Below are 27,283 nucleotides of genomic sequence, written 5' to 3' on the forward strand. Positions count from 1 at the left end.
AATGTACACACAGTCTATACACAGAATACAAGTGAAATGATCCAGTAGCAAAGTAAAAAAAAATATATGTGTAGGGATGCTGCGATTCGTTAATATTTGTATCCCAAAATTTATAAAGTACCTTTCAACCTCTCGTACTTCAATATCTTAAAATTAAAAAAAAAACAGAAAATTTCTTATGTATCCATCAAACTGTAGTAAACATTTCATAACTTTAAATAAAACATTCAGAGTTTTAACTTGATAAAATCTTCATCTTGCTTACAGTAATTGTTGTTAATTTCAAAATCTCATTCTATAAACATAAGAAACATTGTGTTTTAGATTTAAAAAAATATATTCTCTGAATTTTGATTGAAAACATATTTTTAGAATAGAAACAAGAACTTTGATTTGAAAAATATTTTTTTGAATTTAGAACGCCGCTTTTTTTTACATAAAAAGTATATTTCTGAAGAGAAAAACTGTCGCTTTGAAAAAATTTTCGTGGAAAAAATAGAATATTCCTTAAAAAATATATATATATAGAATTTCATAGTCACGGAAAATCAAATTAGGTACACATGTTTTTTGTTTTTACATTTTACCAAAGCTTTTATTTATTTTTATTTATGTGCCATTCCAGGAGTTTTTAAGCACTTTTCGGAGTAACCTTTTTCAAATTAAATGAAATATTTTTTTTATTATATTTGTTAATATAAAGGTCCAAAATAATCACTTTTTAAGTAAAAATAATTGTTTATTTAAAAAATACAACAATAAATAATGCAAAAAATTCACTTTTTTCCTGCAACTCCAAATAAATTGGTTTAAAGATCAAAATTTTCTTTATTTTCCACGCTTTAATACCGTACAAGAAACGTAATGTACGAGGAAATATATTCAACTCACAATTTATTAAACAATGTTTGTTTACTTTTTTATATTTTATTTATTGTGAAACATCTGCTATAGTTGCGCATGATGTATTGTTGTATTTTTTAAATAGACAATTGTTTTTACTTAAAAAGTGATTATTTTGGACCTTTATATTAATAAATATTATAAAAAAATGTTTCATTTAATTTGGAAAGGTTATTCCGAAAAGTTCTAAAAAAACTCCTGGAATGGCACTTATAGAAATTTTATTTTACCTAATTGACTTATAAAAATTTTAAAAGAACAATTAACCAGTGAATTATAATTAAATTTTATAATCAAATTTTTGTTATTTTTAAAACTGTATAATATATAGGAATGTCACCAGACAATTAAATAAGAAAGTATTTTAATGAGAATAACAATGATTTTAAATGAAAATCATTTTAAATTCGCTATTGATTTATAAATAAGGAAAAATAGAAGTTAGTACCTATATTTTTTATACATATGAAATAACATATATATATATATATATATATAATTATATATTTACACCAGAAAATTTTTATTTTGAACCAAATATAAGCTTGAATTGAAAAAACATGAAATAAATAACCATTTATTTGTTTGAAATAAAAAAAAATTTGCTTTGGGACAAATAAAATTTTATTTGGCCCCAAAAAAATTTATTCGAATTATTTCTTCATTGTAATTAATTTTTTTTTAGATAGAACAAAAAAAATATATAGGGTAAATGCACTAATTGCGGCGCGATTTGAGTTATTTAGATGTTAAAAAAAATATTTAACTTTATAAAAATCGATTATTTAAATAAATATGATAAATAAAAACTAATACCATAATTTTCTATTACGGCACATTTGTATCAGTTTCGGCGTATCGATTTCGGCGACCAAAATTACGTGTATTTTGAAGATACTTTGCCCGCCAAAATTGGAGCCAATGGAAAAATGTTTCAATTACGGCGATGGAAAAAAATTTGATCTCAAATAATTAAAAAAGATTAAAATAATTTTTTAATCATTTTGCAACAGGTATATTATATATAATAGTATAATAATAGTTATTTTTTATGAACGCGCCGTAATTGATGCACTCGCCGTAATTGGTACACTTACCTTATTCAAAAATCAGAGTAATTGAAAAATATATAAATTAAAAAAGAAAATACAATGTTTTAAGTTTAATTTCGAATTGATTTATAATTATATATATATATATAATTAATCATATATAACACGATGAAGCCACTTATAAATTTAATCTATCTTAATTGATGTTAATGTAGTGTATAATACAGTAACTTAGTTAAGAGAAGTTGTACGCGTTCTAATGTCTAAAGTTTATATGCGCGAATGAGTACATTTTGTAAATGTCATTCTTGACGTTGAAATTTCAAAGGAGGCCATACAATGAAACTTTTAAAAGTTATTACTAGACAAGAGCCTAAAATTATTTCTCATAAGCTAAACCAAAAATATGATTAAAATCCCTTCATTTTAACGTTCCCATCTTAAAAGCAGTTATTTATGTCAACTCTGTGTCAAGAGTTGTAGAAATCTTGACTGGCATCGTAGAGGGATCTCTAAATAGATTATGGTCCATGGAGGCGAGAACTTTACAAATCTAACGCTTCTCTTTCATTCTGCACTTGGAATATATATATATATATACGTAATATATGCTTCATATGTAACCTTTCTCTCTTCCTTATATCACTCGGAAGTCTGTTTTGCTTGTCTCATTCAGAAACAAATTCTTGACATCGGGAATTCACATTTTTCATTTTACTTTATATTTGCGAGAATTTTATATATTTTATTTTCAAATATTATTTACGTATCTAGACGTATTGAATCAAAATAGATGTTTCGTGCATCTTTAAATATAGTCAAGTTTCGTTTCTCATTTTTCATAAATGTCTTCATTTGAAAGATATTTTATGTAATATGTAAATTAAAAAATAATTTAATTACATTACTAAATTTGAATCGGTGAAAAATCCACTAATTCCAATAGCTATTTGAATAAATGATTTTTACTTTTCTTTTTTTAATCGTGTGAATTTTCATTTATTCTTTTAATGAAAATGACTAATAAAAATAGTTGAAATTTAGATGAATATTGAATGAGTGAGATCAGGATTTTTTTTTAATATGATAATTTTTTTGAAACAAATTTTACTCTGCTGACTAAATATAATTAACTATTATTTATTTATATTATTTTATTATATTATTAAATATATTTATTAACAAAATAAATACTCGTAATTGATATATGAATATGATTTAATGAAAGATTTGATTTGGCTCAAACAAAAATAAATTTCATTCTCATAACTAAATTCTATCTGATTGAAAAATTTATTAGTTATTCCAAACATTTTTTTTTTTTAATCGAATAAATATTTATTTTAGATTGTGTAAATAAATTTTGTTTCAAATATAAACAAAAAAAAATTGTATCTCTATACAAAAAAAAAAGTATATTTGGTTCAAACGCATAATTTTTCTCTGTGAGTGCAATATGTGAAAAAAGTATTTTTATTTCGCTATAAAAAAAAGATGTTTAAAAAATATATAAAATGTTCATTTCAAAGCAAATGTCTATACTTGAAAACTTTAAAGTGGAGGTCCCTGGTAATTGCGTCAACGAATTCGGTTGCCATTAATTAACGGCTGGTTGTTAATAAAGGAAAAAAAAAGTTTAGAAAAAAATTAAAAGAAAAAATTTAACTATTTTTTAATAGATATACATATATTGCTTGCTTCCACGAAAAAAAGAATATCATTTACAAATGAAATGGAAATTTTTTGATCAAAAAATAATACTTTAATAATTGATAATTAATAAGAAGAAAACTATTTTTTATATTAAATTCCTATAAAAATTTCAGTATAATATTTACTTAAAGTGATAAATAGTATATTATGTGGCAAGCACGTAAAGTAGTACTTTTTAGGTGAGGATGTAATTTTCAGTACGAGCTGTCGTTAGTGCGACGTAGGTGAGACGAAGGCGAGCTGTAGGTGAGATGAAGACGAGCCGAAGGCGAGTCGAGTCGAGCCGAAAGCGAGCCGAGTCGAACCGAAGTCGCACAGACAGCGAGTATTGAAATCATCCGAACCTAAAAATTACTACGTGCGAGCCACATACGCTATTTTTTTCGCCATTGTTATGAAAAAGTGAAACAATTTTAAAGAAAAAAAATAATAAAAATTGATAAATAAAATAAAAGCAAAAAAAAAAATTATGCAAAAATTAACAACTGCCTAAAAAAGACTTTATAGGGCAGTTTACTGCCTAAAAAAGACTTTATACGGCAGTTTGCTGCCTAAAAAAGTCTTTTTTAGGCAGTTGGCCCAAACTGCCTTAAAAAGTGCTACTTTATCTGCCCAAAACAGGCACAAAAAAGACACTTTTTCATGTCAATGGCGAAAAAAAATATTTTTTTTTGATCAATATATTTTTAATACATAATTATGAAAAAGCTGATTATTGTCTATTAGGTAAATTTTAGTAATCATTAACAGATTACAATGTACAGTTTTTACATTAACTATAATAGTAATATATTAATAACTTTTATATTTTTCAATAAAAATTAGAACTGTAGTGTTTCTAATGTGATAATTCGTAAATTAATTCATTAAATTAAAATATATTTTAAATTAGTTCAGGATAACTGTTTTTAAATTACGAATTACAAATAAATTTTTTTTTATATATAATTAAATAATTATTTGATACAAATAAATATTTATTTGATCCAAACGAAAATTTGTTTAATATGAATAAATATTTATTTGATAATAGTCAAGTTACCGATTATTTTGAATGAAATAAATTTTTTTCTGTGTAAAAGTGAGAATTGAAATTGAAAAATATAAAGTTATCTTATTTTGCTTATCATTGAGATTTAAAATTTCCACATAATCAGATTTCTTTTGCGATGCAAGTTTTAAAAAAATGACAACTTGTTTTATAGTATAGGAAATAGCGCTATAAGAAAAAGTTTTAAGACATTTTGCTGATTAAATTTGCCAGAAACAGCAAAATGCGTCATTTAAGCGCGAAAAACTCTTCTTTTCCAAGTTCTTGACAGTATATATATATAGGATTGCGAATCTACTTTTTTTTCTCATCGTAAGACGAACTTTTACCAGCGAAAAGAATATTTTTCTCAGGTTTCTTCTTCTTCATCTTTTTCTCAATGTTCTCTCTTTCTCTTTAACAAAAAATATTCCCGGTACGTTTAAATCTCTTGAGGATTTTTACGTTATTACGTGGCGCTTATACGCGATGATTATGAGAGATTTTGACGGTACAAACGATTTCCAAGAAGCCCTTGCGCAGTAATAGGAAAGGGGGAAAAAAACGGGGAATTAAGAATACGCACGAGAGAGGTAAAAGAAGTGGCGAAAAGGATATACATATATATATAAGGGTGGGTGGTTTTAGTTTAAAAAGGAGACGCCACTTTTCGAGGGTTTCATGACAGGTTGATTTATTAACTTAAAAGGAGTTTCAATGCAAGGCGTCTCGACGCTAAGCGCTCGATAATAATGAACGTTGTTGGATAAATCGACTTTATATAAGTTTTAAACCGTTTCTATACTGACTTTCGATAAAAATAAAATAGTTCCTTATGAAAAACAACAATACAAATTTTAATTCTCAAAAAAATTTTTCTTTAAAATAATTTTTATTTAATTAATTTATAATTAATTTTATTTTATTCAGTATACAATTTATTTATTTTATTTCAATTAATTGAAAACCATTTTCCTATATACGTGTACCTATATATTATGTATTTTTTGAAAACTCGCACCAAATGTAAAGTTTCAACTTTCTTGTAAGGAGAGTGAAATTTTAAGAGAACAGTATTTCCGTATGACTATTTATAAAATGACAAAAAAGAAAAATGTCATTTCTTTTTATTTTATTTTTTTTTTTGTATCTTTAAATTATACTCTAGAAGCTCAATTTTTCAATCGATTCTCAAGGGATTTGTGCGTTATATATATATATATAGAAAATTCCATTTCATTCTTTGAGGCGGAAATTGAATCGTTAGAGTGAAAATTTGTAACCGAAATTTTCAATTTTGTTGATTGTGAATTTTCCAATAAGCTATTTTTACTTTTATAGAAAAAAATAATATTAAGAAATGAAAAAAATTGAATTTTATTTTTTATTAAAAAAAAAGAAATAATTTTTCTCATTTTTGGAAAATTTGGAAAATAAATATGCAAGTAGATTATATTTCATTTTTTTTTATTCTAATTAAAAAACTTTTAAACTAATACCTGTTTATGTATTAAATGAGCAAGGAATATATCGCTAATTAAATAAAAAATTAATTTAAAAAAAAATGAAAAATGATTGTTATTTTTTATTTAATACAATTTTAATTTTTTCAATTTTTTTTTTGAATAAAAAAGTTTAAATTAGTTTATCTTGTCATTTTTCATATTTAAAAATTGAAACTCAAAAAACTTGTTCAGTTTTTTTGAGTTTCAATTATTAAGTAGAAAATTATAAGAAAATTGCACACAAGTGTTTTGAGAATGTGGAGTAGTTGTATTTTTTGAAGGGTTAGAATGTCAGGTTGATTTATTGCCTTAAACCTTACAGTGCATGAGATATCGGAAGTTTGCACCACGGTTACACCTTGCAATGCGTGTATCAGGTCAAAGCTTATCGTAAAGGGAGGTTCTAATACATTGAGTCACTCACATTGTGTCTTTTACCATATCTACATTCCCTTTCTCTCTTCACTTTCTTCTTTTATCTCGAAAAGTCCCCTTTCTTCTTATTTCACCCTTCCTCATATTTTTTCATTACATAAGAAGCTTCACAGCATAAAATTCTTTTTCATGTTTTAAAGGTAAAAACGCAAAATATGTTTTTTTAAACAATCAATTTTTTTTTTGTTTATTGAAAGAGAAAGAAAGATTTTTTTGTCTTTAAATCGAATTTGTTGTTTTAAAAGAATTTTTGAATTAAATAAATGTGTATTTGTTTCTAAATATGGATTATTTTATAGAAACTGGATTAATTTTTAAAAATTTGTCCGCCATATTGGATCCGGCATTTTGAATTTTGAAAAACTGACTTTAAATTCGCAATCAGCGACCCCGAAAACCTCCGAGTAACGATTTTCAAGCAAATATGTTTAATTTTTGAAAATTCGTCCGCCATATTGGATCCGCCATTTTGAATTTTCCAAATCTGACGTCTGATTTGTAATCAGCGAACCAAAAAACCTAAGAATACCCAGTAATACTTAAATTAAGCATTAGTCACATAATAACATTAATAAAAAAAATTTTAATTATTAAAAATAAAGAAAAAACATTTTTTTTTAAATCAGATATTTCTTTTGAATATAAAACGAAATAATTTATACCATTTATCATTATTCTCTTTATGTTAATTTCTTTACTTTTCTTTTTTAATTTACCCTTTCTCTCTTTTTTTGCGACTCCTAATCTGGTGATCTTCCACGTTGTATATATTTATCTCTCTCTTCCTTCCTTCACACTTCCGTTTCTCTATTTAGTTGGTTAATCTATGCACCTTCTATTTCTCACTTTCATCTACATGTTTGCGTGTCTACTTGTCTCTTTTCGTTTACGCACTGTAGGTATAGTGCCATGCAGCACGCCAATGCAAAATAGGCATATATATACACACAGTCATGTCTTTACCAAAAATCGATTGCCCATATTCTTCAAGAGTTGAAGTCGTTATAAAGGCCTCTTATTGCGCCCCATACTATATAGGTACAAAAGCCGCACATTCAATGCTTAAAAATCCTAACTTGATTCGAATATATTATTTAGATATATATCTTCAAAGTGAATTGCTTTTTCAAATTTTTTCCCAAGAAATTTATGAATTTTATGCCTTTAGAATTTTTATGTATTTAGAATTTTTTATGTATTTTTGTTTTGTGCACTGAGAAAAAGAATTATTTGTTTCAAATATAAAGATCAGTTTAAAAGTTTTTGTTTAACCCAACACAGTTTTTATGTTTAATTTTAATATATAGAAAATATTTTCTACTTTGGCTTAAAATTATTATTTGTTTGAATAATTATGTTTGATTCAAACATATTTTCTGTTTGGCTTAAACTGAAAATATGTTTAAAATTTTTATATTTGATTTAAACATAAAAATTTATTATGAATAAATTGAAATCAACCATAATTTATGTTTAAATTAAATATATTTTCACATTGAATCAACCAGAGAATATATTAAATTTAAACATAAATATGTTTGACTGTATAACAAAGCTATTTTAAGTTTGGGTTAAACATATTATGTTTGAATCAAACATATCGTTTTCTCAGTGTGCATCATAATTTTTGGATTAAAAAAAACCATGAGGAAAATACTGCATGAATATCCCATAAAATTCATTAGTTAAAATTTTCATTTGACGCAGAATTTTCTTTTATTTACATTTCCATTTTTCGAATTATGCTGCATTTGATAGAATTTCTTTTTAAACGAATTTTTATTTAACAGAATTTTTATTTAACAAAACTTTTACTTTACAGAATTTATCTTTATACATAAATTTTTATTTAAAAGAATTGTTATTTAATAGTAGAATTTTTAAAACACTTTTTCATTTGACCAAAATTGGAAATGGCCGAAAACGTGTTCAAAAATTTAGACTTTATTTTTATGAAATTCAACTAACCACAATTTTCTTGATAATATGTAATTTTAAGACGATTGTTAGAATTTTCAATTAACAGAATTTTATTACCTAAAATTTACTTTCATCCGAATTTTTATTTTCTCGAATTATTATTTAACAAAAATTCTATTCATCTGAATTTTCATATTACAGAATTGTTACTTACACAAATTTTCATTTTACAAACTTATTTTATTTCATTGAATTTGACAGAATTATTATTTACTCGAACTTTCATTAGACAGAAATAGTCGTGTAAAAGAATTTTTATTTTACAGAAAGAATATTAGAAAGAATTTTTTTATAGCCGAATTTACATTGTACAGAATTCTGAAAATATGCTGAATTTTTATTTTACATTTTATTTTACTTTTCATTTGTCCGTATAAAATATCTGTCAGACAAAATTGGGCGCTATATTTAAAATCTACCAATTCTGATTGGCCAATTTAAAAATTTGAGACTAAATTTTTATTCAAGATCCTATTTATTCGGACAAATGAAAGTTTTGTAAAATGAAAATTCGAAATTTTAAAAATTCTGTAAAATATAGATTCGAAAAAAGAAAAATTCGACTAAAAGTAAATTGTAGGTAATGCAATTCTGTCGATTAAAAATTCTTGAAATTTAAATCAGTGACTCACTTTTTGATTTTGAATAAGTAAAATTTAACTATTTATTTATTTTTAGATAAATAAATAAATAGTTTAATTTTAATAATTCGGAAGCAAAAAGTGAGTTACCAATTTAAATTAGTTAAATAAATAAATAAAAATAAAAAAATAGTGTAATTTTACTAATTCAAATGCAAAAAGTGAGTCACTAATTCAAATTATTTAAATTTGTTTATTAATTCAAATTTAGAAAGTATAAAAGTTTGATGTGCTCAGTACTACATTTTGTCTGACAGAATTGCGTTTTTTCTACTTAAATCCTTGAGATCGTCTGACAAAACAATTTTTTTCTACTTAAAAGACAAGTTTTGTCCGATAATAACGGCTTTTTCTACTTAAAAATGTAATCTAAAATTAAAATCCATTTAAAACACAATTTTTTAATAAAATTTTTACAAATTTTTTTTTCCTATTTAAATCAAAAAGAAAACAATATACTTATTACTTATTTAATTGTAGGTATTCATCTGAAAATTTTATTTATTTTATTTATTAGCTATGTTTCTATTTTTAATTTATTTATTTTTCTATTTGACAACAAATAGACTTAAAAAAATATTTATATGTAAGAAGAAATTGTTTAAATGAAAAATTTTGCAAAAATTATTTTTAAAAAAACTTAAACGTTTTTTTATACAATTATGCAAAAAAAAAAAAAAAAAAAATTTCTGAATGATTTCTCGAATGTGTGATTTTATTTTGTGGAACAGGAGTTAAATAATGATATTTAGTTCAACCCCGTATATGTATATATGTAGTGGGTTTGAAAATGACCTTACTCTGGTTATTTGACTTGTAGAAATCAGAGGCATGCACAATCAAGGCGTGACTATCACTCATAAGTTGTGACTAAAGTTGTTGTTAACCGAATGGGTACGCGAATTTACTTATACAAAGACACACATATGACTACTGCTCACGCCAGTCTTTCCTTCAACAGTTCGTTATATCGATTATGTGTCCTCAAACAGCCAAATTTCCTCCAACAAAATGAAGTTTCATTATAAACTTCGAAAATTGTTTTCTAATTAAACTTCTATTTATTTTTTTCACATTTTCTCTTTTCAAATTCTTATTACGTGAAGAAATATATTTTTTAATAATAAGGACAATATTTTTTTTTAAATTGAAATTAATTTCGAATTTTTTAAATATTTGAATGTAAATAAATAAATTAAGGGGAAATTTTTGTTTAATTTAAAATTTATATATATAATATTAAACAAAAATATTTTTTAAACGAAAAATATAATTTAATGAAATAAATAAATATTATAATAAAAAAAAATATTAAGTTTAAAATAAATTGAAAATTTTTTTTTAATAAATAAATTTTTTTTTTCTTTATTAAATTGAAAAAGAAATTTATTTTTGTTTGGAAGTTCTGTGAAGCTAAAATGTCTAGTATTTTTTTCATTACTTTTTGTTGCGACGTCAGATTCAAGAAATCTCGTAATCGATATTGCTCGGACACCTGTCGGAAAATGCCGTTCGCCAGGTCGAGAGTTCGCTTTTATAGCCCTGGCATTTTATATATATCTAAAGGCCAGACAAGATTGCAAAAGAGCAAATTAAAAAAAAAACTGTTATATCTGGTGTTATTGTTTTCTTTTTCTTTTATATAGAATTAAATATGATTCATATTTAACATTATCATTATATGAGAGAATGAAAACACATTTCTTGTCTTAATTTCTATATGTTTATTATAATTTTTTTTCTTTTTTTCGTTCTTATAATTTTTTAAAATTATTAAAAAATTATTCTGTAATTTAATATTTATTTTTATTTTTTAAACAAATTTTGAAATAAATATAATTCTATTTTATTTGCAATTATTAATCTATAAAAGTGACAAAATTAAAATATAATTTGAAAAATTATTTGTAGGATTTATTTGTTAAATTAAATTTAATTTTGAAGTTACTTCATCTGCATTAAATAACTTTGATTGTAAGTTTATTAGTTTTGAGCTTCCTCATGTAACAAACACGATTTGCTTCCTCCAAGGGGCAAACATTACGCATAGCAAAGTATCTACATTATAGAGTATAAGTTTATTATGCTTTGGTTAGAAATATAATATTTTAATTTTACAATTTATTAAAATACCATTTTTAATAATTACATGTTGAAAAAGATAAATTTTCATTTAATAATATAACAAAAATTTGTCATCAAATTTTCAAAGTAGACATAAAACAAATTTCTTTAATTAAAATAGTTTTTTGATTATACTTTTAATAAATTTTTTTAGCTAAAAAATATTTTGCGAAAACTAATTTTTCCGAATCAAAAACAATTTGTTTTTAAATCTTTGTTGGGATAAAAGAAAATTTTTTCAATGTTAAAAAAAATTTTGTAATATATAAATAATTTTTTTCTGATATTGATAAAAAAAGAAAGAATTCATTCTTTAAAAAAATTTTATAATTATAAGTTTATAAATGTGATGTATATCGAATTCCTCTAAATCGAATTGTTATATACGTTTAATTAATGGATAACACGCTGACTGTACACTGAGAGAGGGAAGCATATCAAGTTTCAGTTTCGCAATAATGAAATTGTAAAGTAGTGGAAAAAAAAAATATCTGTCGATAAAATCAATATTTTGTAAATTGTGGTCAGTCAATTGAAATGGCTCAATTAGGCTTTATTGAAATGCATTGCTGCAATTAGACAATATTGGCTTTGTGGTGCACCAAAACGACACTCACGAATCACAATGGGATCAAATAGATTTCAATCGGGACCATTATCACGCAACTAGTTTCAATGCCCAATTAATTACGATCAATCTTAATCACTTATTATATATATATAGTCCCTCCCTCATTATTAAAAAATTATCTTGCATTAAAAAAATTCGGCGAATTCCACATAATATCTTTGTTAACATATGACTTGAAAATTGGTACCCCTAGATCCAATAACCACAAATCTTAACCATTTTTGGTATTCTGTTTTAACTATTATTAGTTAACTATTAATATTTTTTTCACTGTTACAAATTTGTATTAGTTAAAAATGGATTTTTTATTATTTCTTTATTTTTTAAAAAATATACTTTTCTCTTTTTCTTGATTAAAGGACAAAAATTTTTAGTAATTTTTTTCAGTTGGAAATTGGACAAAAAGTAAAATCAAAAGTTAGTCTAACTTTTACATTTTCGTATTTTTAACAATAAAAAAAAACAAATTGAATCAAAAATTTTTTCAGTAAAAGTGTGAGCAATTTTATTTTTAACACTTTGAATCATTAAAAGTTGAATTTGGAAGAAGATTAATAATTTCTCCAGTTTCTTATTAAGAAACGATTTTAGAGTATGTTACCTAAAATGTTTCCTTCTATCACAAAATTATAATTTACAAATTAAATTACAACTTATTTTAATGTATGTATTCGAAAATATGTTAAAAGTGTCGAACGGTCTCTGAAATTCTTTGGCATTTAATTATCGTCCTATAAAAACGGCACTGAACGTGAAAATGATAAACATTGATTTTAAAATACTTTTTTCTCGAAACGCGGACACTTTTTACAGAATCATCCAAAAACACCAAGAAAAGTAATATAATGACAGCTTTATTACGTTTAGTCGTCGTTAGGTGTCAGAAGTATGCAGGGAGCACAATGTCGCAACTGTTATACTTTCTTACTTTTTGTTTTACATTCGTGTTTTTGTATGGATTAGCACAATCTTTCGGATTTAGGCGAAATTTATAAGATAAATATCCTTTGTGTTTTGGCCAATTTTGTAAAAAGTGTCCGCATTTCAAGAAAAAAATATTTTAAAATCAATGTTTATCATTTTCAAGTTCAGTGCCGTTTTTATAGGGCGATAATTAAATGCCAAAGAATTTTAGAGACCGTTCGACACTCTTAAATTTAAATTTACAAAAATCAAAAGTTCCTCTCGTATTTTTTTTCAAACCTGATCTCCTTCACCTTGGCCTTTTCACAGTTAAATTAGCGTTTCGTTGAGTAAATTTCATTATATATGCAAAATCGAGTGTTATATAAATGAGGCATTCTATTTCAACTCGTTCCACCTTCAAAAGACGATCGCTAGCAGAGCGTTTTTCAAGAGATTTTTATTATATAAAAAAGAAAATAATCTTATAATGTTATACACTATTTCGAAAGAGAATTTAATGATCTTTCGATTGGTCTTAACATTTTTTTAATTTTCTCACAATTTCATACAGAAATCTTGATTTGAAATATATAACTCATGATATCTCAAAACACCCCCCCTTCAATTTTATTTTAATATATATATGAAAATAAAGCTTAGTTTTTCTAGTTTCAAACTCCGTTTGGTTTATCATGGACATTTGTGAGGATTTTTGGATAACAGTGATTCAAAATATGTGTTTTTGAAAACTTTGACACGAAGTATGAAGTTGAATCCTAACCCATTCAACCTACGTCACACACGAATTTCATTGTTTTGAAAAAAATCACAACCTGTACAATAATTTATTTGAAATATTTATTTATTTATACAATAATTATCTTTAAATAAATAATTTGAATAAATGTGTTCTAAATATTTTAAATTTAATCTTCTAATAGCTTTTATCTTTCATTAGCATAATTTTTATTATTTATAAGAGATAAATAAAAAGCAATATTAGTACGCAATATTGCGAATTTTTGCACCGTGATAATAATTGTTGCTATATGAGAACAATTTTCCTAATTTTTTGTACCTCTGAGATTTTTAAGCAAGAGTCAAAGTATGATTTACTCTAAAATTTTTTTTTAAAAATTTCTTAAAAAAAGATTTAATGAATCTAAAACAATTTCAGGAACACAAAAATATCACACCTTCATTCCTGTTTCTGAAACACAAATGCTTTTAAAAAAATATTCTTCGTCCGAGGAAAGTAAATTTTTCGAAACTAAATAAATAAAAAAATTTGTTATTTAAAAATTAGTATTTTTTCAAGGACTATAATTCTTCTGTGTTTAATTTTTGCTGAAATAAAAAATGTTTCGTTTAACCTACAAAAAAATGTCTTTTTTTTCATAAAATAAAAGTATTTATTTAAAATTTTCCTGCAATAATAATTGCATTTAATATTAAAAAATTAGTTTGGTGAGTAATTTTAAATTTAAACTTAAAAATCACTTAAAAGCATTTTATTAAAATAAATACGATATTATTAATCTCCTTACAGAAAATTTTTATTATTATAGGTTGCGATTTTTTTTCAAAACAATGAAATTCGTGTGTGACGTAGGTTGAATGCGGGTTAGGATTCAACTTCATACTTCGTGTCAAAGTTTTCAAAAACACATATTTTGAATCACTGTTATCCAAAAATTCTCACAAATGTCCATGATAAACCAAACGGAATTTGAAACTAGAAAAACTAAGCTTTATTTTCATATATATTAAAATAAAATTGAAGGGGGGGTGTTTTGAGATATCAAGAGTTGAATATTTCAAAACGCAATTTCTGTTTGAAATTGTAAGAAATTAAAAAAAATGTTAAGACCAATCGAAAGGTCGTTAAATTCTCTTTCGAAATAGTGTGTAACATTATATAAATTATTTACTTTTGATATAAAAATATTAACTTAAAAAACGCTCTGCTGGCGATCGTCTTTTGAAGGTGAAACGGGTTGAGATAGAATGCCTCAAATACTTGTAGAGAATTTGAAGAAATAGTAGAAATATTTTTAAAAAAAAAAGAAAGAAAAGAGTGAAAAATGTGATTATTGATACATGTAGTGATATGTCTGAGTGTGAGTGAGTGTATCTAAGGTACAATGAACGTAAGCCTTATAGAACAAAGCCATGTTAAGCTGGTTGCGATTGGTGTGTTGCAGACACGAGGTGCCTGTCACCTCGGAGCCGATCACGGTGATACACATGGACGAGGACGTCGTCGTGGTCAACAAGCCCGCCTCCATTCCTGTAAGTGGTGTACTGCCAGGACTGTACTGCCAAATATATCTTACTTCATCTTTTTTCTCTTTTTTTTCATTTCTTTTCTTCTACCTCTCTATTATTTCTAATTTTCTGCTTCTAACATATATACTTTTTCATTGTTTCTGTCTTTTCATTATATACTATAAAAAATTGTCTTTTCTTCTATAAATTTGCATCTGGATAGAGTAAGTGTGGGTATTACTGCGGGATAATACAATTACAGCACTGAGAAAACGATATTTTAAGTTAAATCATATTATGTTTAATTTAAACTTATATCTTTGCTGTAGTCAAACATATTTAAATTTAATTCAATAATACATTTTTGTTGATAAAATATATATTTCATTTAAACATAAATTTTGTTTGATTCAAAGTTAGTATATTCTTGATAAAATTATCTCCAAATGATACACGAAAAATAATTTTTTAGGTTAAGAATCATGCCAAAATCGTATTGACAATATAAAATAGTCGAACATTTAAATTGTGACACTTTGCAGGGAATGGTAGCTTTTTTTCGATACAGTGGAAATTTACATGCGCCAATTCTAAACTAACCCTTAAATTTAAATCAAAACCAAATTTTCATTTAAACAAATAATATTTTTAAATTAAAGTGATATTTTCCATATATTAAAATAAAACTTTTTTTTATAAAAATGGACGTGTATTATACAAATATAAAAATTATAGACTTTGATGAATAATTTTATTTTAATTATATGCAAGGTGAAAGAATTATTTAATATTTAATAATAATTTTGCGAATTTTGACATGTAAAAATACACAAGAACTTTGTAAAATTAAATGCTTCTATTAATATGGCCAATATGGGCAATCTATCGTCTATAATTTAACGTTTCCGTTGCCGCTGTAATTTATTCAAACTCGCAGTAATACCAACATAGGATATTTTTTATAAATTATATTTTTTTTTTAAGAATAAAATGATGTTTCTTTTTGCAGTTTTTAAGTCTGGTTTCTATTTTATTATAGAAACAAATAGAAATTTCAGGATAACTTCCACAGGGGTCATCCATAAAGCATGTGATATTTTAAGGGGTAGGGGGGGGGGTCAGCAAAATATCACACTCCATATTAATCGGTATTGGAAAAAGCATCACAAGGGGGAGGGGGGGGGGGTAAAATTCTGAAAAAATGTATCACATGCTTTATGGATGACCCCCACATCACTTTTTTAAAATAAATAATTGCAATAATTATAATTGCAGGATTCGAAGCGATTTTACATCAAAATAAAAACGGTCGATTTTTACATTCGTAATAAATTTCATTTACTTTTTTATTATTAATTTAATTCGAAAACAAAGATTTTTTAATTAATTAAAACTATTATTTTATTGTTTTTTAATAAAATTAATTAAATTTTATTGTTATTAAATTTTTTTAAATTTATTTTTATTTTATTATTAAAAAATTTAATTATTAAATTTTTTTTCTAATCAAAGTGTTGTCGCCGTAAGAAACAACTAATAATATTATTTTTGTGAGTTGGTTACTCAACTGAGAACAAACTCTACTTTATTTATTTAAGAGCATTTGAACCTTCGTGACGTCACAAATCATGGCGCATGACACGCAAACTTCTCAGGTATGTGAAAAGCACAATTTTGAATATTTTTTAAAAAAACCTTTTGGAAAATGTTCAGAGAAACATAGACTATGTCTGTTATGTGCGAAAAATTCAAAATTTTGCGTATAAAACGTTTTTTAAACAATGTTTAAGTTGGTTGTCACAAGTAAGGAAAAATACACGAATTGCTTATATGTAGGCATTGTTTAAAAAACGTTTTAAACGCAAAATTTTGAATTTTTCGCACATAACAGACAGAGTCTGTGTTATTCTGAATATTTTCCAAAAGGTTTTTTTAAAAAATATTCAAAATTGTGTTTTTCACATACCTGAGAAGTTTGCGTGTCATGCGCCATGATTTGTGACCTTAACATTGTTTAAAAAACGTTTTAAACGCAAAATTTTGAATTTTCCGCACATAACAGACAGAGTCTATGTTATTCTGAACATTTTCCAAAAGGTTTTTTTAAAAAATATTCAAAATTGTGCTTTTCACATACCTGAGAAGTTTGCGTGTCATGCGCCATGATTTGTGACGTCACGAAGGTTCAAATGCTCTTAACAAGCAAAGTACAAAAACTTGGAGATAATCAATCCTTCCAAAGCTTCACTGAGTCTTTGTGGAAGACAATTTACTGACCGTGCTATCACTTTGAGTAGCGACTAATTAATCTGACCACACCTGCTTATGCATTAGTTTTAAAGGACTGTGCAATAGTCCCCACTCTTTACAATACACACTCATACTTCATACTGTCGACAGAAGGACCAAAATTCTTTTGAATTATTTATTTGAAAATTTTTTCTTATTTTTCTCTCTCATTAATTTTCTTAAACATTGAAAATAATTTGTTACCAAAGAAGAATATAAATATAAATAAAACTCTCGAGACTTAATTAAATGGTATTTTTCCGTTTTTTTTTTTTTTATTGCTCGTTAAAGAAAATTGCCAACGAAGTGGATCTATTAATGAAATGTTTCATTTTTATTTGCCATTAATTATAAACCTGATCATAGAAAATTGACTTTTATTACGTATATATTTTACTCTGATGTTATATCCCGTTGAGTACCTTTTTCACTTTTCCGACTCTTCTTTTTTTTCCTTTTTCATTTCTTTTCCTGTCCTTTTTTTTAAACTCAAGATATTTCAGAATATGCAGATAAAAGCTCCTCGTTGATTTTCCTATATATATATAGTAAAATGATCTATTCAGCGAAAATTTCGTACTTTTCAATTTCGTGAAAAAAAAGGTATAAATTGAAATTTCTATACCCAAATTATTATTATTCTTTTTCTATTCGCGAAATATTTCAAAATATTTTTTAAATTTGAATTTTTAGAATTAAAAGGTCAAATTTTTTGTGTACAATTGAAAGAATTAAATTGTATTTTTCAAATAATTTTCAATAATAATAATAATAATGAAAGCAATTAAAAAAGAGAATATAAAGTAATTTTATTCGGGATTTATTTTTTTTTTTCACTTTCAATTTCGTTGGTTTAATTACCTTGAATTAAAACAGGTGCTAAAAGCACAGAATGCATTAATTTAAATTGAATTTAGTTTCTCTCGTATATATGCATTTATTTCATTTTCTCAAAATTACTTCTTTTAAAATCGGACGAATAAAAATAATATTGAAATGTGTTGAAATATTGATTGGAGAAACAGATATATATCGTATATGTATATATAACAGAGAGAGAGAGAGAGAGGTTTTTTTAAATTAAATCTCTTTAATTTTCACTTTTCTATTTCCCTCATTAATACCGTAAAGTGATGCATTTTCTTTTAAATATCGTGGGAGAAGAATCTTGATTATTTCTTGCAGAGAAATGAAAATGCAATTTCCTTTGACAAGGTTTTCTCAGCACAGATGCAATTAAAAATTATCCAACTGCAAAGTCGACTCTTGCCATCGAACGTACCATTTTTTTTTCTTTTTTTTCATTTTTTTTTTTTTTTTTAATAAACCTCCATTTTTTCCCCCTCATATTATAATTTCTACAAATAATTTCAATATGCATTTTAAACCGATTTAAAATTTCATTCTCAGTTTTATTTCTTTTTCTTTTTTATTTTTTTTAAATCTTCATTGAAATAAAATTCACATATTTATGCAAAATAATGTATATAGAAAAACATTCTCACGAATTGGAAATAATTCCTTTTTGACCTCTTTGGAGGGAATTCAAAATAAAAAATGTATATATATATATGGAGCACAATAATGAGAAATAAAATATTATGTTCTTTTATTATTTTATTTATTTGCTCCAAATAAATATTTATTTAAAGTCATGTCATTTTTGTGATTTTATTTTTAAATTTTATTTTTCTAAAATATTCAATTTTTTTTTTAAAATAAATATTTTGACAAGACATTAATCTGGCATATGACAACTAATCCTTATACTATTTTTGAGTTCTCAACAAAATTTTAGCTGAATTATCGGACTCTCGAATTTTTTTTTGACATTAACTTTGAGAAAAAAATATTTTTATTTAATTCAAATAAATTTTTGAGTACCTAAACAGTAAAAAATATAATTAAGAAAAAAAAGTCGAAAAAAAATTAAAATTGAAGTTTTAAAGAGAAATTATAAATCTAAAACTGAATTTTAGGAACATTTTTTATTTATAACTTGAAAATTAAAATGAAAACTAAAAATTGCATCTTAAATTATTTGCAGAATAAAATATATAGAGAATTTTTTGGATTTTGGCGAATGTATCCATATCTGGAATCCAACATTGTCGTCTGTGAAACATCCTCGAACACTTGAGGGTCAAATCGGTTGTCTTTTGTCAAAACGATTGCTTTTTCCTCGAATGGCCAGAAGAAATGGGTCGAGTGTACACACAAATACTTATAAAGTTTACACACATACACACATTCATAAATTCTCAAATACTCATATTTCTCTTGAAACACGTCCTTTACAACTCTTTTTGACCATTTCCTTTTCCTCTCACACTTTCTGCGCTCATCCCCTGGGACAATCTGCTACCAATCACTATCTCTAATATCCTACAGGTGAAATAACTCGTTCTCAATATATATACTTGCCCTTTAGAAAAATGCTCTTTAATTATTTTTTATTTATTTTACTATATTTCATTTTTTTAAATAAGTTTATTGCTTTCACATATATAGTAAATTAAGTTATTGAAAATTTTCAAATTTGATTTTTTGAAAAAAGAAAAATTCAACCACACAGTTTTCCTAAAAGTATCAAATTGAGACCAAAAATTGCATCAAATCTTTGCAACGTTTTGATGCACATAAGTTATATCAAAAAGAGATCGTTTTGTGTATCATTTTTAGAAATGATACACGAAACGGTCTCATTTTTTGATGCAAAAAATTTAATCAATTTATATCAATCATGGCCGAATTGAATCGACTCAAAATTAAACGAATTTTTTTCAGATATTTTGATAATAGTACAATTGCGGAGACCATTTCATTATTTAATTTGAAAATGAAAATAACAGAAAATCAAAGACAATGTGCAATTCGATAATTAAAAAGTGACAGCTTATAAACATAACCTAAAATGCATGAGAAAAAATTTGTCGATAAAATCAATATAGCCGAGCTTTATAGAAGGTAGATGGCAGTTTTGCTTTTTATAAAAACGATTCAGAAAAAATTTAAAGAAAGAAAATAGATGAGTGCTGCCATCTACCTTCTAAAAAGCTCGGCTATATTGATTTTATCGACAAATTTTTTCTCATGCATTTTAGGTTATGTTTATAAGCTGTCACTTTTTAATTATCGAATTGCACATTGTCTTTGATTTTCTGTTATTTTCATTTTCAAATTAAATAGTGAAATGGTCACCGCAATTGTATACTATTACCAAAATATCTGAAAAAAATTCGTTTAATTTTGAGTCGATTCAATTCGGCCATGATTGATATAAATTGATTAAATTTTTTGCATCAAAAAATGAGACCGTTTCGTGTATCATTTCTAAAAATGATACACAAAACGATCTCTTTTTGATATAACTTATGTGCATCAAAACGTTGCAATAGAAAAAGATACAACCAAGTTTACTGTGCAAACAATAAAATATATTTTGTCTAAAAAGTTTTGAAAAAAAAGAAATTTTGCTATTCAAAAACTTGACTAAGGTAGTCATTTTATTGAATGATAAATTTAGTAGAAAGAAGCTTATATAAAATTCTTTTAAATGAATATACAATCAATTATAATTCTAAGTCAGTTGGGGTAAATAATGTGGACAAGAGATTTTGGAGCTTAATTTACAGTTTTGAAATTAAATTCAACTTCAATATTTTCACCTCAGATCACCTGCAAGAGGTTTTGAGTATTGCCAAGCTTTTATCTTGACAATTGGCAGCGAGATAAAAAAAGTTATCGCTCAATGCTTAATAACTTGAAAATCAAAGTCAAACTGTTTTTTTTCAAATGCGGGACAAAATACTGAAATAAAAAAAAATAAAAAAAATTTCAATTGGTTCAACTATTATATATCTACTACAAATTTTTTTCAAGTTTTTGCATCCCTTAATAGGGGAGACCGGGGCTGTTTGGCACAGGGGTTGCTTGGCGCACTCGAGTTTATTCAAAAGTGTTAAGTTACATTAATTTTTCTCTTTATTCTGCTTAAAGTACTTGATGAACAGTAAGTTTGTACAAAATTTCATTAATATTCATTAATTATTGTGGAGTATAGATTAAAATAACTGATTTTGGCACTCCAAAGTAATTTTTTAACCTCTTCATTTTTTGTGATATCTCTTTAAAAAATTAATTTTAGAAGAGCTCAAATATTAAGTTTTGAACTCTATACATTTGATTTATATTAACAGTTTTTATAAAAAATTAATAAATATTTCAAAAGTACATTCGGGGTTAGGTGGCGCGGTTATCTGAAAATTTCGTTAAATATTAATAAAATGAAGTTGATTATATGAAATTTACACATTAATAAGCACTAATAACAATCCTATTCAACAAATTTAACCGAATAATGGGTTTTAAATATTCACAGCGTTATTTAAAAAAAAAAAAATATTTTTTTGGTAATTTTACGATTTCATTTAAGGAGGTTCGGGGGTATTTTGAAAAAGGTTAAAAAATTTTGAAATATTTTTTTTCCTAATGTCTGGGATGCCATTCAATTTTCCACCAAGTATGAAAATGATTTACCGTATACTTTTTGAGAAAATTGAAGTCAAAGTTCACATTTTATACATAGGATCTTATGGGATAGTGTTCTAAGGTGAGACAAAATATCAATAAAAGTGCATAAAAAAAGGTTACACTGTTTAAAAAAACTTTGAATTGAATAGCGGAAACATTTCTGATTGTAAACATTTAATAATATTGTATTTTCACCGCATAGTTTTAAAGATAATTAATAAAAATCAATTAGAAATCATGCATTCAAGCAGTATTTCGGACAGGGGCATTGAAACGACGGCAACACTGTAATGTGATCAACGCGTTGACTTTACCCGCGAGAATTCAAAAATACAATAAAATACAAACTTTTATTTTAAACGTTTTTATGAAAAAAAAAACAATTTTAACTTAATATATTAAATTTTAAAAAATGTTAAAAAATGGTTTATTTTTTTACAAAAATTTATAAATTTAGTTATTAACAATCGATTACAAAAAAATAAATAACAAATCTTAATGGATATTAAAATGATCAATATTAGCTATTTCAATTAATTTTTATCTTGATAATTAATTTAAAAAAATTTAATGCTATGATTATGATAATCATAATTATTAATTATTAATTTAATTGAAAAAAAATTAATTATATTTAATAAATAGATATATTTTTTGCAATAACAATTCTATGGTTTAAAGTAATTTTATAATTTGAAATACGAAATGTAATGTAATAAAAAACAAAATGTGTTAAATTGAAAAAGAAAATTGTTTAACACGCCTATCTAATTGTTTTTTATTAATAAATCTGCCTTTATACCTTAGAACACTTTCCATGTTTGCATTTTATTTGGGGTTAGGTTTGTCAATTGACATTTGACAACACACGCGCATACTATGTGAAGTTGTCAGCAAATACACTGACAGAGTAAGCGAGAAAGGAAATGAGATAACCTACGACGGACTGAGATGAAAATAGACAACGAAAGTTTTACTCATGTTAGCCAACACTACACAATAAATGCAGCGTTGCCAAGTCAACTGCAGCCAAATGTTATATTTCTTTTAAATTATTTTAACGATAAATTCACAATTATACACATTTATATGCAAGAATATATTAAAATATAATTAAATAAATTAAATTAGGTGTGTTTCATACAATAGAATAAAAGTAAATGCATATTTTCATTAACGATATTATGTTGGTATGAAATTAAAATTCGTATGCTGAAGCATTGGTACTCCCTCTTCCCTGCCTGCCCCTCAAATGATCCCCCGAACCTCCTTAATTTAAATAAAATTTTCTAATTTTTAAATTTAAAATAATTTTATTGTAAAATTATAGTACAAAACTTATTTTGTTAAGTCTTATATTATTTAAACTTTAAATCATATAATTTAATTTTAATTTCACTCCTGCGCCACGCAACCCCGGGCCGGGGTTGCTTGGCGCGCTTTGCACAGCTTCAAATAAAGTGGTATTAAAATAAAAATATTAAATATATTTCAACTTTCTTTTTTTTAATTAAAGATGATATGTTACAACAAGTTTTCTTTACATTAACTTTTTAAAAAAAGCAAAAATGAGTGAGTTACACAACAAAGAGTTTACAAATTTTACAAATTTACCCCAAATTTTATGAAATTTTATAAATTTTGGGGTAAATGGGGACAGTCAGTTTCATGCGTTTAAAGCTTATCTAAATTTTTTTCTGCTGCATAAAATTAATCCTGGGAACGTAAATAACAAGTTAAAAAAAATAAACCCGCAAATGTTAACTTTTAAACGAAGAAACTTACGTAATTTGTGAAAAATAGCAATTTTGTCCCCATTTACACCAAATTGCAAAAAAATTTGATAAAAATAAAAATGCATTTTTTTTAAGTAAAATTTTCAATTTTTATATAACTTCTATACTACATATATATATAGTAACCAATTTATAGATGCCTTAAAAATGTATCGATTGACACTTATTTGCAAAAATTTTACGATTAAATATTATTAAGGGATTGAATTATTAATATTTAAAAATCTTATACAGAATGTGTATTATTAGACAATTTTTCAATTTTAAAATGTTTATGATTATATTTTTAGAAGCTTTAAAAACTCATCGATTTATCTATTTGCACTTTTTTTATTATACAATATCTAATATTACGAAACTATTTTGAAAATAAAAAATAAAAAAAATCCTGACAATAAACAGTTTTAGAAATTCAATTTTTAAACACATATAAATATAAAGTTACTAATATAACATGACAGCAGTTTTATTATTTATGATTATAATTTATCAAAGAAATTTAAAAAAATTACATATTTCAAAACATGTTTAATTTTCTTTTTTCAATTATACTTGCCGCTGTTTGATATATTATTTCAAATCTCTTTTGATTAAAAGTTATAATAATGTTATCTAATAATTTTTCGTTTAATTTGACTGACTTTTTTGATTTATTATTTAAAATGAAATTCTATAATGTGTAAAATTATAAATTTCTATTTTAACCTTTAAAGTACACGAGTACAAATCGCCTATGATGAGTTTTTTAAAATTGGGGTTTTTCTTTAAAAACATGTCTTTTTTTAATTTAAATATTTTTTTAAAACATAATTTTATATCAATAAAACAATAAAATTTAAAAAAATTTAAAAAAATTTAAAATAAATTAAGTAGATAAATTTAAAGTGGTAAAATATTGTCACTATTTTAATTAAAATTTTTTTTGAAGCATATATCTACAATTAACAATATTAATATTATTTATAATCATTATAATAATAATTAATAACCATAATTAATTAAAAATCTTTTTTTGTTATAATATATATGCCTCAATCTCTAAAGTGTACGTTAATTAAAATCTAGTAGATTATAATGTCCGCATGTATGAGTTTCAATTATACAATGTAAAAAATGATATATAAGTGAAATAAAAATATAGATCTTTCTAACAGGTTGTACTGTTAGGTATATAATTATAGCAGATTTAACTCTTAAGTGCGGCGCGTCGTGGTTTATGCACTAATAAACAAATTCGTAATTAATTACATAATTTTATTTCCTTCCTTATTTATAAGTCTAATTTGTATAAAAATATTTCTTAAAATTTTTTTTATTTGAGTCACTCCAGCGAAAATCATTTATAGACCAGATTGCTTCATTATTTAAAAATTAAAAAAATCCGTAATCAATATAAATAATATTCCTGTATTCACCTGAATACAGAGAAAATAATTTTTCAAGTTGTCAATTGACTTTTTTATTTTATATTTGAATGTTTAAAAAAATATTTAATTTTTTCCTTTTATCTTGAAATTTTTATTTTTAATTAATTAGTCATTTACATATACAAATTTTTTTTAAATGCTTTTTTTTATTAAAACGAATTAATATAATAGAAGAATCTTTTAATTTTTATTATAATTTTTTTTTCTTTCTAGATCTCCTTGAACTTTGTTATAAACTTCTTTTTTAGCTCATGTTGGCGTTAAAATTTATTATTCAATTTTTTTTTCACAAAATGACACCAGTGTCCTTGATTAAAAATGCATTTCTCCTTGTGCAATAAAAACTAGCAATATTTCTTCCTTTTTTAGAGGATTGTCATGGCCATTGAGCAAAGAACATAAAAATGTTTATTTTCTTATCTACTAACAACCTGTCTCATAATATACCTACATATACTGTAAGATTGTCTTTTTTGTTGTTTAGATTTAAAATAAAATTGTAAAAGGGAAAGTTGTTTAAACTACTATTTTTTAATGACACGCTAAAACTATAAGTATTTTGTGCAACTCACTAAACAATTATTTCTAACGGTAACTCGATAAATTTTCAATTTATTATTTTTTGTTCTTTTCGAAAAATAATTTACATATTAACAAGAGGGGAGTAAATTAGTTTGTTTTTTATAAATATTATTAATATAATAAGGTATGTGTTTGAAAAAATTTCGCAATATTTTGTTCATTAATAATATAATTTTATTCATTAATATTTAAAAAACATAATTTCAGATAACAGGAATTTTACAATTTTGACATTTCATTTAATGAATGAATCAATTTCTTTTTACTCGCGAGAGTATAATTTTTTTTTTTTTTCTTAAACATCAAGTTTAATTACTTTTCTGACAAAATAAAAAAATAAACAAAAAGTAAACACGAAACACGTAAAGTAAGTTTTTATTGTATCTATATAACGGTTGGTATTTTAATAATCTACATAGTCGAGAAACACGAATGTTGTACCCTGAGTTTGAGAAGTAACACCCTGTCTGTCTCGAAATATGAACAGTTATTTCCATGTAAAAGGGGATGATAACCTGGTGGTTATAACGCAACACGCAAAGTAGAATCGTGAAGAAACTTGTCTTCAGTTTTTTTTTTCTCGCAACTGTTTTACTTTCTTATAGTTTAATGAAATGAAAAAGAAAAACCCCTTCAAAAAAATAGAAAACACACAGAAAAATAAATTTAACTAAAAAATAATTTGATTTTCTTAAAATCATATTTAACACCTTTTCCTTTTATTTCTTTTTATTTTTCTGCTTATAAAAAAAAATTGGCATTCATAAGCGAAACGAAAACTTCACAAAGAAAATTTAAATTTCACCATAGCGGTATATAATTTCATGTGAAAATATCTCTCCATAGAAATTTTAATAAAGAGTTTTCATATATATATAAAACAGAGAAGCTTATGTGACTGCAGTTTTGTGAAATTAAAAAAAAAAAATTTTTTTATTTTAAATGATGTGTAATTAATTTTTTTTCAAACCATATAGAAATAAAACCATAAACAATAAAAGAAACATAAATAAACTCAATGTAACTTAAAATATAAATATACATGACAAATTATTATTCCGATAATACACTGTTTTATATAGAATATATATCAGGAGTATTAAATAACAAATTGAATTTATACTCCTGATGAATATATAATAATAATGCAATTAAATAGATTGAAATATTTCTATAATTAAAATTGCTAATGACATATATTATAAAATTATCTGAATCAAATACACAATATAATATCTAAATTGGGATATGTATATTCAGTGAGATATCATTGTGATTACAGGTTCATCCATGCGGTCGATATCGGCACAATACCGTGGTCTTCATTCTAGCCAAGGAGTACAATTTGAAGAATCTCCGAACAATTCACAGGCTGGACAGACTAACCAGTGGAATTCTTCTTTTTGGAAGAACACCAAAAAAAGCAAGACAAATGGAACATCAAATTCGCAATCGACAGGTATTTTTT

The 27,283-nt window shown here is 24.6% G+C and overlaps 1 protein-coding gene across 1 annotated transcript in view; it reads left to right on the top strand.

Annotated features, from left to right (window-relative positions):
• The window catches only part of LOC127279454 (pseudouridylate synthase RPUSD2-like), a 223,618-nt gene that overhangs the window by 190,054 nt on the left and 6,281 nt on the right, over positions 1-27,283 (top strand). Inside the window, exons 6-7 of the mRNA XM_051301807.1 lie at positions 15,125-15,212; positions 27,098-27,274. Coding sequence (XP_051157764.1) covers positions 15,125-15,212; positions 27,098-27,274 — 265 coding nt within the window. The remainder of the gene's footprint in view (positions 1-15,124; positions 15,213-27,097; positions 27,275-27,283) is intronic.

Source organism: Leptopilina boulardi, unplaced genomic scaffold (genome assembly GCF_019393585.1).
Source record: "Leptopilina boulardi isolate dan_hultmark-lab unplaced genomic scaffold, ZJU_Lbou_2.1 LbouV2_216, whole genome shotgun sequence".
Classification (NCBI taxonomy): Eukaryota; Metazoa; Arthropoda; class Insecta; order Hymenoptera; family Figitidae; genus Leptopilina; species Leptopilina boulardi.